The sequence below is a fragment of the Acomys minous genome (assembly GCF_964271855.1).
Source record: "Acomys minous genome assembly, chromosome: 3".
NCBI classification, from domain to species: Eukaryota; Metazoa; Chordata; class Mammalia; order Rodentia; family Muridae; genus Acomys; species Acomys minous.
In genome coordinates this window covers 44,869,208-44,883,355 of record NC_140485.1, presented here as the reverse complement: position 1 = coordinate 44,883,355, position 14,148 = coordinate 44,869,208, and the positions used below count along the sequence as shown (strand labels likewise).

The window sequence follows — 14,148 nt, the reverse complement described above, 5'->3', positions numbered from 1 at the left end:
TGGGATGAGGCATGGGCCATCTGAAAAATGGCTGAGTTACATCCGAAGATGATAGTGAGCAAAATGCTGCTGGCAGCCATACTGCTTTGACTACGAGTGGCCTTTACTTGTGGGTCATTTGGCGGAGTTCTGATTCTACAAGTGGCATTCTAAAGGCACGATTGACTGACCTTTCTTTTAGCTGTATGCAGTGGCTTTTCCAGAACAGAGGGTAGGTTTGAGTTACAGGAGGTGTGACTTTCACCTCTGTAGGATGTGGAAGAGTTGAACTTGGGGGCATCGAATTTTGGTGGAATGCAGGCTGTGACTCTCCCCAAAAGTACCACACACACACACATATCCATTATCAAGAGAATGAAAGAGCTCAAATTTTGCAGCTGAATTTGAAACTTAAGGTCCCATTGATTTTATCTCAGAGAAGAGAAACTCCCTTCCTAGAGTCAGTGTGGGAGTGACTCCTGGGAAATCCTATTTTCATGGATCCAGGGTGATGGGATAAAAGTATCCATGTATCCTACAGGGCATCTGGAATGCATGTGTGGCCTCAGTACTCCTGTTTTGCCCACAGGAAACCCCCATTAATTCAGCCCAGGGAGTCACTAACATGAGCTTCATTCCTTCTGCAGTGCCAGCAATATGCCCAAGCAGGTGGAAGTGCGCATGCACGACAGCCACCTCAGCTCAGAGGAGCCAAAGCACAGAAACCTGGGTCTGCGCATGTGCGACAAGCTGGGGAAGAACCTCCTGCTCTCCCTGACGGTGTTTGGTAGGTGCCAGCGGTCTCCCCACCGCTTTATCCTGCAGTCGCCCCATCTATTTCTACAGAGCTCTCCTGATTTATGAGGGAGCTAGACCCTCCAGGAAAGGAAGCCACAGTGGCAAAAATCTACCCCCAAACCATCTCTGCCCATCTGCTCTCCACTGATCCCAGTAGTGTGTGTATATACATTGCCTGTTGAGTGTGAACAGGCAGGTTCCCAGCCACACTTGTGAAGATTATATGTTTTGAGCTGTTGGGAGAGAAGCCAGGCAATCTGAGATGCAGGGTATCACCTGAGTGATCCCTGAGCAGGCAGCAGATCACATTTAAAGAAAGATTTGCATCAAGATAAGGACACCAGGGCCAGGAAACCCCACTACAAAGGACCAACAGGATCAGGCCTTTTCCAGAAGCATCACTGGCTTTGATTAACTGGTACCGTTGAGGCGAGGAGCATGGGAGAAGCCCATAGATAGATGCTCAGAGGTGTTCCAAGTCATCTTGGAAGTATCTCCCTCTCCAGGCCACATTCTCTGTGTGTGTGTGTGTAGGGGGGTGTGATTCTTTGGTCTGAGCTGTCTCGGTCTTGGGTTTTCTACAGGGTGTATTGAAAACAGGGTAAGTGGCAGTTTCTTGTACTGACAGCCACACAGTTTCTCTTCCCTTGTCTTTCCGCTCTCACTTAGGCCACACAGAGAAGCAACTAAAGTTCATCCTCTTGCCTGTTCAGCATCGTTCACACACCCCCTCCCTCCTCCACACCCTGTGTCATCTCAGCTTTTCAGCTGCCAGTGGGCTCGAATCAAAACTGGGGATTGCCTCAGTTCACTTAGAAACAGGGAACCACACACATGGCTGTTTTTTTTTTTTTTAAAAGAACCATCCTCTCTGTAATAAAATCTTATTCAGCCTAGGACCTGAAGAAGATTGACAGTATGATATTTCTTTAAGCTGTAGATCCCAGAAAAGGATCTGCCCTTTGGCTACCTCCCTCTCTGCCTATTTCTAGAATCTACTCCATAACCCACGTGCCTGGAAACTCCTTCCCCATCACCAAAGGGGTCTATGGCCTAGATCATAGTTTTTGCTTTTGTGGCTTGTGTTGGCCACCCTTTCCCAACAGTCTAAAGTTTCCTGGTGGAATCTAGGTGTCTATAAAGCAAACAGCATCTCTGCCAGTATCTTTGTTCAACTTGACTCCTCATAGGTTATAGATCTTTTTTTTCCTTGTTTGCAGAAAGGTATAAAAATATTTTTCATTTTAATTTTATTAATTTATTCAGATTACAACTCAATTGTTATCCCATCACTTGCATCATCCCATTCTTCCCTGCCTCCCGTTTTCACCCTATTCCCCTCCCCTAGGTCTAAGACTGAGGGGGACCTCCTCCCCCACTATATGGTCATAGGCTATCAAGTCTCATCTTGGTAGCCTGCTTATTCTTTCTTTGAGTGCCATCAGGCCTCCCCACCAAGGGGAGGTGGTCAAGCCCTGTCCTATGCCTCTGGCCTCCAGCTAAAAGGGAAGACACAACACATTTTACCCAAGATCACGATGCCAGATCTGGCTGACAGAAGAAAAGATACTGATCATTGGGAGCCTATTCTTCTGGGAGTTTGTGATGCTACGTGAGATCAATATCTCAAAAGATTTTGGAATCAAGTCTTTATTTTTTTCCCCATGAAGTGTTGAAAATGTTCTTCTCAACTTCCCCGGTGTTAGAATAGTTGGAGCCATTGCAGAAAAGTGTCTTTGCTAGTTGTCACAACCAGTTACCCTGACGTAATGTCTTTAGGCAGGCACACGAGAAAGACCATATCACTAATGGGAGTCCTTGGAGCTATTCATTTGACTAGTGCAAGAACTGACTTGAGGCTTCCTTCCCCAGGTGTCATCCTGGGGGCAGTATGTGGTGGGCTGCTGCGCTTGGCATCTCCCATCCACCCTGATGTGGTCATGTTGATAGCCTTTCCGGGGGACATACTCATGAGGATGCTGAAGATGCTCATCCTCCCTCTCATCATCTCCAGCCTAATCACAGGTGAGAGCCCCTTCCTGGTGCCCATCCACAGGGTACCATAGCCCTGCCTTGGCTTTGGGGATCAAAGTAGAATTCCTATTTGGTGGAGTCAGCGGATGTGTGACTGTCTGCATTACTACATTTCTGAGCTTTTTCCTGTCTCTAAAATAGGAATCACTGACCCTAAAAAGAAAAAAAAAATGCCATCTACCACACACTCTGCTTTTTCTTCTACGAGTCAAAGATATAAAGAATATTACGTGTTAAAAGTATTGGTATCTTGGTTTTTTAAAAATGTTTTTTAAAATATTTGTAATTTAAAAGTATTTTTAATACTTTTGAAATTATGTTTTATTCAGAAACTGATAGAGATAGCAAATGAAAAGGACACTGCCCTCATTATTTATTCAGGCATATAGAAGCGTATGAATTGAAAAGAGATTAAATGCTGGGCATGAAAGCCAAGGTTTTTAATATAGAAAGATATCCTCAATATATGACAGCATGCTTTCTTATCATATGTTTGGCTAAAAGAATTAATTAATTAGCTAAAGCCAGCCTGATAGAGAGGCCTGGCTTCCTTTGCCCAGAATTAGACTGTGGTTTGTACAGAGAAATGGGTCAAACATGGGCCAGATTAATACAGAGAAATTCACATCAACTTCCTCTCCCACGTGAAAAAGGGCAGATCCCCAGAAAGGGGTTTTTAATCTCTGTTCAGCAAAGGTAGGAACTGAAACCAGGAAGTGGGCACACTGAAGAAACAACTGGAGGAAAAAACCCACTGGAGGCTGAGGTCTGTATGACTTGACTTGGAGTTTTCTCTATTCCCCTCAGGACAGATGCTGTCCCCACTGTTGCCAGCTGCTGCTTGCATGTGCTCTGTGTTAGCTACATGAGGTTAGAAATGAAAGCCACTGTGCTTCGACACAGAGAGAGGGGAGGGCCATGCTGACTCTCCACTTCAGTCTCAGTACTGTATTCTAAAGACGTTTGAGCATGTCCTTGATGGCCCAGCTGTTGATTCTCCTATATGAGGCCAAATAAATAGTAATGTTAACATACAAGTGAAACACTAGCCTCAGCTAGACCATCGCTTCAGAGAAGATAACTTACGGTCATGAAAACGGAGCCGACATTATCCTGGAACTAAAAAAGGAAAGCTCTTCAATGTTATTTTCACATGTGAAGTGGTGACTGATAGCTTGAGATCAGCCATTTGTAAACTCTGAGCCACCCAACTCTCCAAGTTCTCAAGAATATATATATATATATATATATATATATATATATATATATATATATATATATATATATATACTTAAAAAATAGAATTGTAAAGTGTAGAATTGGCCACAAATTTAGTAGGAGTGTTAGCTGAGCACTAATATATCTAAATGATAGGAAGCCATGGGGTTGTAGATACATGGAGATGGGGACATGAGTAGAAAAGAGCAGGCTGATTTTTCTGGATTTCTTTTAAACACAGGTTTGTCAGGCCTGGATGCTAAGGCCAGCGGCCGCTTAGGCACGAGAGCCATGGTGTATTACATGTCCACGACCATCATTGCCGCTGTGCTGGGGGTCATCCTGGTGTTGGCCATCCACCCTGGCAACCCGAAACTCAAGAAGCAGCTGGGGCCTGGGAAGAAGAACGATGAGGTGTCTAGCCTGGATGCTTTCCTGGATCTCATCAGAAATCTCTTCCCGGAGAACCTGGTGCAAGCCTGTTTCCAACAGGTAACACAGAGCCACGGAGTCATCTCTGTGCCATCTTCCACCGAATCCATGATAATTTAGAGACAGTTTCAACTCTGAATAACATTTTTCTAAACATCTACTGATCTCTGTTAGGCTCAAGTGTTGCGGGAGGTACTTTGGGGAGGGGCCCTAGAGTTGGAGTTAGATTGCTTGATTTCCAGGATCACTGTTGCCTGCACCCTTAATATTGTCTTGTCACTCTGAGGTTGGGTTTTTCCTTTTTTCCTTTTTGTTCCTGTCTCTGAATTGTACATGAGTACACTTTTACCAGTCTTGTTCAGAACCCTCTTAGTTGCCTAGTGGTCCTTAACACTATTTCAAAGCTCTATGTAGTCCTTAAAGAAAGAGATACTGACTTAGTCTATTCTACAAAATGAGAATCCGTAATCCACCCTCAAGATGAAGCAAGGGACTGAATATAATTTTTTTTAATTGTGAAAACATCGTGCATCTATGAGCCTAGCACTGGGGAGATAGAGACAGGAGGATCCTTGGGTTTGCTGTCCAGACAGTGTAGCTGAATCTACTAGTTCTGAGTTCTCTGAGAGACCCTGTCTCAAAGCATAATGGGGAGAAAGACTAAGGTAGATGCTGATATCAACTGTTGGCCTCCACATGCACTTGCACACACATGCAAGTATAACCACACATGGGTACATGTTCTCTCTCTCTCTCTCTCTCTCTCTCTCTCTCTCTCTCTCTCTCTCTCTCTCTCACACACACACACACACACACACACACACACACACACACACACAAGCTTCTAACTTTTAAAGACAGATAATTCTGCTAAGTAAGAAACACCGAGTCATCAGCCAAGATCACACTCACTGCCATATTTTCTGTCCGCAGAACCAGCTTAGGTTGGCACACACGACAATCCCTATTACATCATTAAAAAGCTAAACTGGAGCCCACGAGCCATTCTCAGGGAACCACTGAAGAGCGAAGTTATGAGATAGGCAGCTTAGAAGAAAAATCTGGATTTCTAGCCCTCAAAATGCAGTGCCATCTCCCACTGAGCCCACATCATGCCAAGCTGGGATGGGCCTTTCTGATTTTTGAATGTCATTTTATAAAGAAATGATGAATATTTAAAATGAGAGATCTACTTATCATTGATTTGATCATTGTCTTGTGTGTGTGAAAATATCTCATATGTATGTATTCATGTCTGGAAATGCCCCATCATACAGCATAAATATGTATAATTAAGTCAATGAGGACTTACATTAAAAGAACACCACTCCAGACAGGAAAAGTAGGACATAGAATGACTGGAAGCTGGAGAAAGGAATCTCACCAAGGTCCCATGTTCATGTGCTCGCTAGCCTCACCTCGGAGGATGATGTTGCTTGCTTTGGAGTGGTAGATGCAAGTGGTGTTTTGGAGCGATAGATCCTGGGAAAGTAGCTGAGAAGAAACAGGTGGAGAGGCATGAAAGCTCCCCAGGAAGGACAGATCTAGATCTCCTTCCTCTGCCTAGTCAGATCTGCTTTATTTCTGCCTGGAAAGCAAGAGCAGAAAGCCCCAAGAGCTCAGAACTATTACTCTGTTCTTGTTGGATGGACCTTTTGTAGTGCTGGCCATATTCACACTTGGGACTTCTCTGGCTGGTGATGGTCTTTGCCCAATGGATGCTTGGGGATAGAAGGCTACATCAGGATTTGTTCCGCTGCTGCCATGATCCTACCTTTTCCTATGGCAACTTGGCTTTGTTTTTCCTACTAAGGCCAGCGTCAAGGTCCCTCTGAGTTGGATCAGTATGAGGAATAGTAGTGTATGGCTCTTTACCTCACAGTGAGGATGGGTGTAGACCCTCACCCTGACTCTGAGGGCGTTGACTAGAGGAGATCATTCTTAACGCAGAAACACATTGCGAGAGACAGAGGAGGAGGTCACTAGAGTCCTCTCTGGGTCCCTGTAGCCTGGCAAAGAGGCTTGTAAAATTGCCTGTCTTGAGTGAAGGGGGATTCCTGACCAGAGTTAGAGAGAGACGTAAACAGGGAGAATGGTTCCTGTTAGAGACAGCCTTGCTCCAGCCACCTTGTACATTTCAAAGCAAGGCAGCCTCTGGCTTGTTTCTAGAGCTGGCTGAGAGGAGAAAAGCTTCCACACATGTCCTTCAACATGTAGGAAGACAGAACTGAGTCCAAGCAATTACTAGAGGGCCCAGGTGATATTGGGATTCTTATTCTAAGAAAGCTTGAGTCAGGGAAATGACTGGTTTTCTATTGAAAAAATGACTGGTGTGTGACAGCTATGGGTATAGACAGGTAGCTGAAGGTGGGAGGCTGGTAGGTAGAGAGCCATGTAAATGAGTGAGGAGGCATGTGCGATTTTTCAGGTAAGGGATGCTGGAAAGTTGGACAGTACTACAGCCTGTACGCAGATGAATTGCTTCAACCCCAGCAGGCTCTGTGAGCTGAGACCTGGCCAGCAGCGTGCCAGTGTCCCCATCTCCTCAGCTTCAACTGAAACCTCTTCCTGTGCTGTTTGGCGTCTAGATTTTGGAGTCAAACATGATTGATTCATGTTGACTCTGGTTTCATTGACTAGCTAGAAACCAGGTCTTGGGTTAATTGTGGGGCATGGCGGGCGTGAAGCTCTTATCTCCTAGCCTTGTACTGGATCCTGGCTGTCACCATTTACCTAGATCCATGATAATCACTTTAGATTAGACCAAGATTTGGCTTCTTTACCACTCTGGGGGATGAGTCACCACCTTTGTTGCCCAGAGCTTGGCAGCTACATCCAGAAGCTTCCTTTCTGGTCACCTCTGTGTTTTCTCTTCATGCTTCTACTGCCCAGAGTTTGGGTCATCCTCTACTTGTGTAGCCAGCCTTGGGTCTCCTCTAACCCTGCACACGTGTGTATGGCCAGGCTAACATGGAAAGTGCCTGCCTCCTCCCACAGAAGCTTGCCCGGCCTTCTCTCCTGCTCTCGTTCTCTCAGTTCAGCATTGTTAGTTGTCAAACCCAGGCACAGACGGATCAAGTCAGCATAACTTAGCTGTGGTGCCCCGTGGTGGGAAGAATTCAATGGTGGTCAGGCCATCTGAGTTCAAGTGTCAGCTCTGCCGATAACTATGACGTCTGAAAAGTCAGTTGGCTTTCCCATGCATCCTCTTCTGCATCTATTCAAGGTTCAGCCATCTGTCATCTTCGATGTGCCAGCACAGACAGTCTAGGATTTTGAATGATTTCTATTTTTAATGTCCTCAAAAGTGGTAAAATTTGAAGCTAAGATGTGAATTTTTGCATGCGGGATGCCCGACACCTTTAAAATTAGACCCACTCCCACGGGTGTCGAGGAATAGCCTGAGAGATGCTTGTTGTTAGGCAAGGGTTAGTTGGCTTCACTGCCTGAAAGAAGTGGCTGTTTCCCACCTCACATATGAATCACATAATCCTGGAAGGATGGCCATCGGCAGCGATCACCCCTGACGTCCAGATGGAGATTCCCAGCAGAGCCTGGATTAGGAAGGACCCCAGGCCTAGTACAGGCTTCTGATGGCTCAGTCTACCTGGGTCTCACAATTTGGAAGAGTAACTAAATTGGACACAGGATGTCATCCCCAAACACAGAGGAGTTATCATGGGGAGGACAAAACGAACACATTTTTCCCAGCTTTAGCAACTATACTGCCTATGGTACTTAAGAGTACAAATGAATTTCATAAATTTGCAATGATCTTGTCAATTAGACAGTTATACGCCAACTCGTACACAATGAGTTAACACTCTGCTAAGCATAAACGTAAAATATTTCCCAGTTTTATTAGCCTTGTTTTGGCATTTTGTAGTTATAGTTAACATCCTGGGAAGTTTAAAGTATATGGTTGGCTGGGTTATTGTTGACCTTTCAGGCTAAGCCTCACCTGTACTCTTTTTCCTCCCTGCTGCATTAGATTCAGACAGTGACAAAGAAAGTTCTGGTGGCACCTCAGCCTGAGGAGGCCAATACAACCAAGGCGGTCATCTCCATGTTGAACGAGACCATGAGTGAGGCCCCTGAAGAAACCAAGATCATTATCAAGAAGGGCCTGGAGTTCAAGGATGGGATGAATGTCTTAGGTAGGCAAACTGGTTGTTGCTGCCCATCGCCTCTGGGTGGCCAGCCTTTCGTAGCTGCTCTCTTCCCTTGGTTCTCAGCCTCCCAAGAGTTCTTCTCCACAAACCCAGCGACTGTCCTGTAGGTGGCACAGAAGGCTCTCTTTGGGGAATAATATGAGGGTCACTGAGACTGAGCGCAGAGCCCTGAAGGAAGAGGGACAGGAGGATGGGCCCAAGGGAGACCCCCAAAGGGACATGACAGCAGGAGGAAATCAGGGATGGAGAAAGAGGAAGGAGCTGACATTTGTCAGGCACAGTCCTTGACTCTGTTTAGTGTTGTCAGGTCACCTTATCTAAGTAACCGTTAAATGAAATGGGATAGCCTTACCTTTTATTTATTAAGCATTTGTTTTTAGCTGTCTCTGTGCAGGAGCATGATGATAGTTGACCCTTCATACTTTCCAGTCTATAACAAATGCAGAGTTACCAGTGTTGGGCAGTATTAGATTAAGGAACAGAGGGGTTCTGCAGAATGTCATGTGACCTCTCTCCTCAAGCTTGGTGCCTTCTCCCCATTCCATCCAGAGGTTCCCTTCAGCTGCACAGATGTGGGTCTAGGGGCCACTCACTGGTTATCTGCCCTCCAGGAAAGCCCTTCCACTTCTTTGGGTCTTGGCAGTAAAGTAAAAGTAGGATAAGCATGGGGTTTGTCTTAAGAGCGTTGTGAAAATGAAATGAGGCTATGCAAATAAAGCACACTAGCACATTCTGTGTGTTCTGTTCAGACAAGCTCTGATCATTATTAAAAGGAGAGAGAGAGAGCGGAGGAACTCAACCAGAAAACATCTCGTGATGTACTGGGATGAGGTTTCCCTCATGAGATTGGCTCCAAATTCACCCAGACTTACGACCCACGTAGCCACCTTAGGGCCTTAGGGTGGGCCCATTCAACCCCATTTCCATCACTCACCAATTTAAGTGTGTCAAGGAAATGGCTCATTTGCCTGTAAAATGGAAATGAAATGGAGAAATATGAATTTGTAAAGAAGATCGTGCAAAGTTTTTAAGGACTCAGGTGAGAACTCTTTAGAGATGGGTGAGCTCAATGAGCCTGTCCCTTTGTCACCTCAGAGATCAAATGCCCTTGTGTCCTTGGACTGTTATTACATAAAATTGGACTGTTATTACATAAAATTGAATTTTGGATCAATAACAAATAACAATAATTTAGTGTAAGTATGTCTCAAGTGCATGGGCTATTGTAAAAAAAAAAAATAGTTCATCTGTATCTGAAGGTCAGAACGCGATTGGGAGCCCTGTTTGGTTGTTTTGTGCCTGGTAGTCCTACTCCACAGGCATCAGTGCTGTAGTGAGAGGGAGCCCAGGAGCTGGGCAGCCCTGTGATGCCAGGGCTGACGCAGGATCTTTTATTGTTTGGCCTGGGAGAAAGCAGGTTGGGTAAGTAGAGTGAGGGAGGAGATGAGCTGAGTGGGTTACTAGGCAACAAGTAAACACAGTTGATAATCAGTGAGAGGCCAGAGGTAGTTGGAGGGGGAGGAGGAAGTGTGAGAGTCCCTCTGAGACCTTGCAGATAACCCAGCAGCCTTTTTTCTCCACGGCAGAGCTATCTCCAACCCTTGCAGGGTCTTCCCAACTCTCCAGGGCCCCTTCTGGTGGGTCACAACTTTAGATCCCACCCTCCTGGACAAAGAGACCCTCATCTACAGGAGGCTAAAGATGTAACAGGCCGACACTTTGACTCATTCAGAGGATCCTAGTCTTTTCCAGAGTCTTGTCGGATTCTAGAACGTCACATGACCTTTGGCTGTGCCGATTCGTTTCAAAATACTGGCAACTCGCTCAACCCCAACGACCAAGTCTAAGAGGGCTTTGTTCAAATGAAACACCCCTGTTCCAGTGAGCAATTTCAATTAGGCAATGTTTACCCAGAGAAATGGCAAGCAGAATCTGGCATTCCATCCTAGTACACAGCAAGGCACTGTGAAGCCAAGGAAGGTTACATTGTTGAGAAACTTCCCATTTGCCAATCACAGCTGAAATAAGGTAATTTCCATGGCCTTGGAAGGGCAGAGTTAGTGGCTTCGCTTTTGTTTTGTTTTTCTGTATTTCTGGATTTTTGGAAAGTCCCAAGGACTGAGCATTGCAATACAGGAAGATACAGCCCTGGTTAGGCTTTCCACTTCTTCAAGGACACATATTTCTCCTAAGAAACCTGGAGAGCTACAGTGTGAGGTACAGCACACCTGGGATGCCAGCATTCAGACAGCTGAGAAGGGAGGATCGTTAGTCAAAGACCAGCAGCTTGAGCTATAGATCAAGAGTGGTCTGAAAAGCCAGCCAAACAAAAGAACCCCCAAACCAATTATTGATCCCTGCCTTAATTCCAAGTGCTTAAATCAAGTTCAACTACTCCTTTAGAAAACAAGTTTTGAATTCACGGATACTTCAGTGTCTGCTCTCTCTAAGCAGGGTCTTCGTTCTAAGTCTTAGGTACCTTATGACCTTGTGCATTTTAAAATAGCATTAACTAAGTAATACTCCACTTTCCCAGCCTGACTCCTCACAGGTGGACTCTGTGGCATCATACCCAGCAAACTGACCTCCATGGTGTGAGAGAAGGGTGGAGGAAGAGCTGTGACCTGATTTCCCACATTACTGTAAAACTAGTTCATTCTGCCCTGTACCTAGTCTTCAGGAAGCCCTATCTTTGGGGCGAGGGGCACAATAACTCAATTGTAATGTCACTTACCAAGCCCTCTGGTCAAGAGCTAAAGAGGGGCGATATTTAATTCTGAATATTAGCAATCTGAGTACAAGGGCTGTATGATTTTCACTAAAGAGAAGTGGGATCCTCACCAAATGTGGTTACACGGTTAATGAATGTTTGATGGAGAGAAGAAGGCTAGCTTGGGTGGGTCGGGGGGGGATGGGAACGAAAGGGTAAATAAAGTCAAAGGTTCAGAGAGAAGGAAGTTATTTCTAAGAGAATCAAATTATAGTGCTGTAGTTTCCCTGATAAAAGCCAACATTCAGCATAACTGGAGAGACTAAGGAGAGGGTGGAAATGAGGCCTGCTAAACTGAGGCAGGGTAGGGTAGGGAGAAGGATGGAGAGAGAGGGATTAGAAGGTGGCCAGTACTTCAGGTTCAGGGAATAGTCGAGCAAGGCTCTGTAGCTGGAAGAGTAACCAAGACTTACCCTCCACGTATGTAGTCAGAGTTAAGTCACCAAGACTAGGGACGGATAAAGGGTCCAGGAACTCACAGTGATTGCAATTTAAAGTCTCGACAATCCCCAAGTAGTATTGAGACTACCGTTAGCCCCACAGTGTGCCCTGGTCCCTGAGTGGGTTAAGGTGAGGTATTAAGGGCAGGGGTGGTTGTGGTGGTCAGAGCATCTTCCGGAAAGAGAAACCAGGCTTAGTCTTTGAGGATCTAAAGTACCAGAGTGGCAGACACAGGTGATGAGGAAATGACCGAGGGACCAGTGTTGGATGTTTCAGGATGAGCTTCAGGATGAGGCTGCCACCAAGAGGGTAGGTAGGAAGTGAGCTCCTCAAATCCTTCCTCCTTCGGTTAGGATTGACCCTGGAGGCTGATGTGTTGTTGAACTAGGGTGTCAAGAAAAGACAGAAGTTGGATGAGAGGGTAGGTTGTGGCAAAATCTAACAATGAAGTCTCCATTCTGGCTTTATTGTCACCCTGGAGAAGATTAATAAAGGAGACCCAAGGCTGAGCTTTTTTTTCTCCTTTATTAATTTATTCTTGTTACATCTCAATGGTTATCCCATCCCTTGTCTCCTCCCATTCTTCCCTCCCTCCCATTTTCCCCTTATTCCCCTCCCCTATGACTGTTCCTGAGGGGGATTACCTCCCCCTGTATATGTTCATAGGGCACTCAGAGGAAGGACAGCAGGTTACCAACCTGAGCTTTTAACGGGTGGTTAATTGGGGCATTCTAGCTCGTTTGAATTTCTTACTGTTTCCTGTTTCATCATTCTTCTTCCTTCCACATTTGCTGTGTAGCTGGAGGGAGTTCCCGTGGTGAAATGTACCCCTTAGAACAACACTGAAATGGTCTGGACATTTCCCCAGCAAGGGCTTATGGACTGATTGGTCTCTGCTGTTCCAATAGTGGTTCCAAAGTTTGCATGACAATCCCCAAGTCCCGACACCCAGGCTCCTTTCTGTTAATCTGTGTGATAATGGGAGCTGTTCACACACGATTTGCTAAGTGAGGCAGAAGAGAAGACAGCACCTTTCACTTTGGAATGAAAATGAATTCATTTTCTTCAAGGAACTCACACCTGAACTGCTTAGAGTTTAGCCTGCTCAAGTGAAAAATGCCAAGAAAAGCAGTAATTGTAGGGTGTGTGTTGGTGGGGATTTCAGTGTGAAATGTATTGAGTTTTTTTCTTCTGATTCCTAATTTGTCCAAGGGTGACTGGCAGGCAGAATTGGCCCTGTACTTCAGTCATGCTGAAGTGTGAGGGAAAGAAGTGCGTACTTTGTCACTTGTCCTTCTGAATAATGTTATTGCCCACAGGCCTGATAGGGTTCTTCATCGCCTTCGGCATCGCCATGGGCAAGATGGGTGAGCAGGCCAAGCTGATGGTGGAGTTCTTCAACATTCTGAATGAGATTGTAATGAAGTTGGTGATCATGATCATGTGGTAAGTGTGCTTACTCTGACATCATCCATCAGAATGGTGCCGGATAAAGGCCTGGGGTCCTTGGAGGACAGTGGAGGCCTCCCAGTCTAAGAAGAGTGGACGTGGACCACAAAGATATAGAGGGGCGTGGAAATTCTTCTCTTTTCTCTCTTGCTTCCCCTTCCTAGTCACCAGGCAAAATCTAGTGTGTCATCTAACTCTGTGTCCTTTGGCTTGAGAGTGGCTCTTGTTGTTTTACACACCCATCCCAGGCCAAGCTGCTGTAATCCAGTGCCATACGCTAAGTGACATGCATACCCTGGATATTTCTCCAAGCTCAGGAGACTGGAAGTCTGAAGTCAAGATGTCTGTGTGATCAACTTCTAGCACATTCGTTGGAGTTGTGAGAGAAACAACGCAGGGGAAAGAGAAGGGACCAGGCATCTGGGGTCTTTTCTCTAGAGCATTTTTTTAAAAGTCTGCTTCCATTGCTGCAACAACACACCTCAGGCTAGGTCCAATTACAAACAAATGAATTATTGTTATTTTTTTAATCACAGGTTGGGAGGCTGGGAAATCATTAGCAGATTTGGTATCTGTTGAGTGGCTGATCCCTGTAGATGATTCTTTCTGTGTGCCCTCCCTTGGTGGAAGGAACAAACAGGCTTCACCAAGGCTCTTCTATTAAAGCACTAATCACATTGAAGAGGGCTCACCTCCCAAGTGGCCTATCTCCCAAACCGCTGTACTGAGGTTATGACTCAACACACAGGAATTGGGAGGGGGGCGCGCAGAAATCTATTCAAACTTTATGAGTTTGAATGAGAACCAGTCTCATTCGTAAGGGTACTACCTGATCACCCCTAAAAGCCCCACTCA

General features: G+C 45.5%; 1 protein-coding gene across 4 annotated transcripts in view; it reads left to right on the top strand.

The window, feature by feature from the left end:
• Positions 1 to 14,148, top strand: part of SLC1A2 (solute carrier family 1 member 2) — a 127,398-nt gene that overhangs the window by 72,393 nt on the left and 40,857 nt on the right. For all 4 annotated transcript variants that reach the window (XM_084776941.1, XM_084776940.1, XM_084776939.1 and 1 more), the window contains exons 2-6: positions 627 to 766; positions 2,650 to 2,802; positions 4,271 to 4,521; positions 8,453 to 8,618; positions 13,164 to 13,290. In XM_084776941.1, the coding sequence (XP_084633067.1) occupies positions 637 to 766; positions 2,650 to 2,802; positions 4,271 to 4,521; positions 8,453 to 8,618; positions 13,164 to 13,290 (827 nt within the window). In that variant the 5' untranslated portion in view covers positions 627 to 636. The remainder of the gene's footprint in view (positions 1 to 626; positions 767 to 2,649; positions 2,803 to 4,270; positions 4,522 to 8,452; positions 8,619 to 13,163; positions 13,291 to 14,148) is intronic.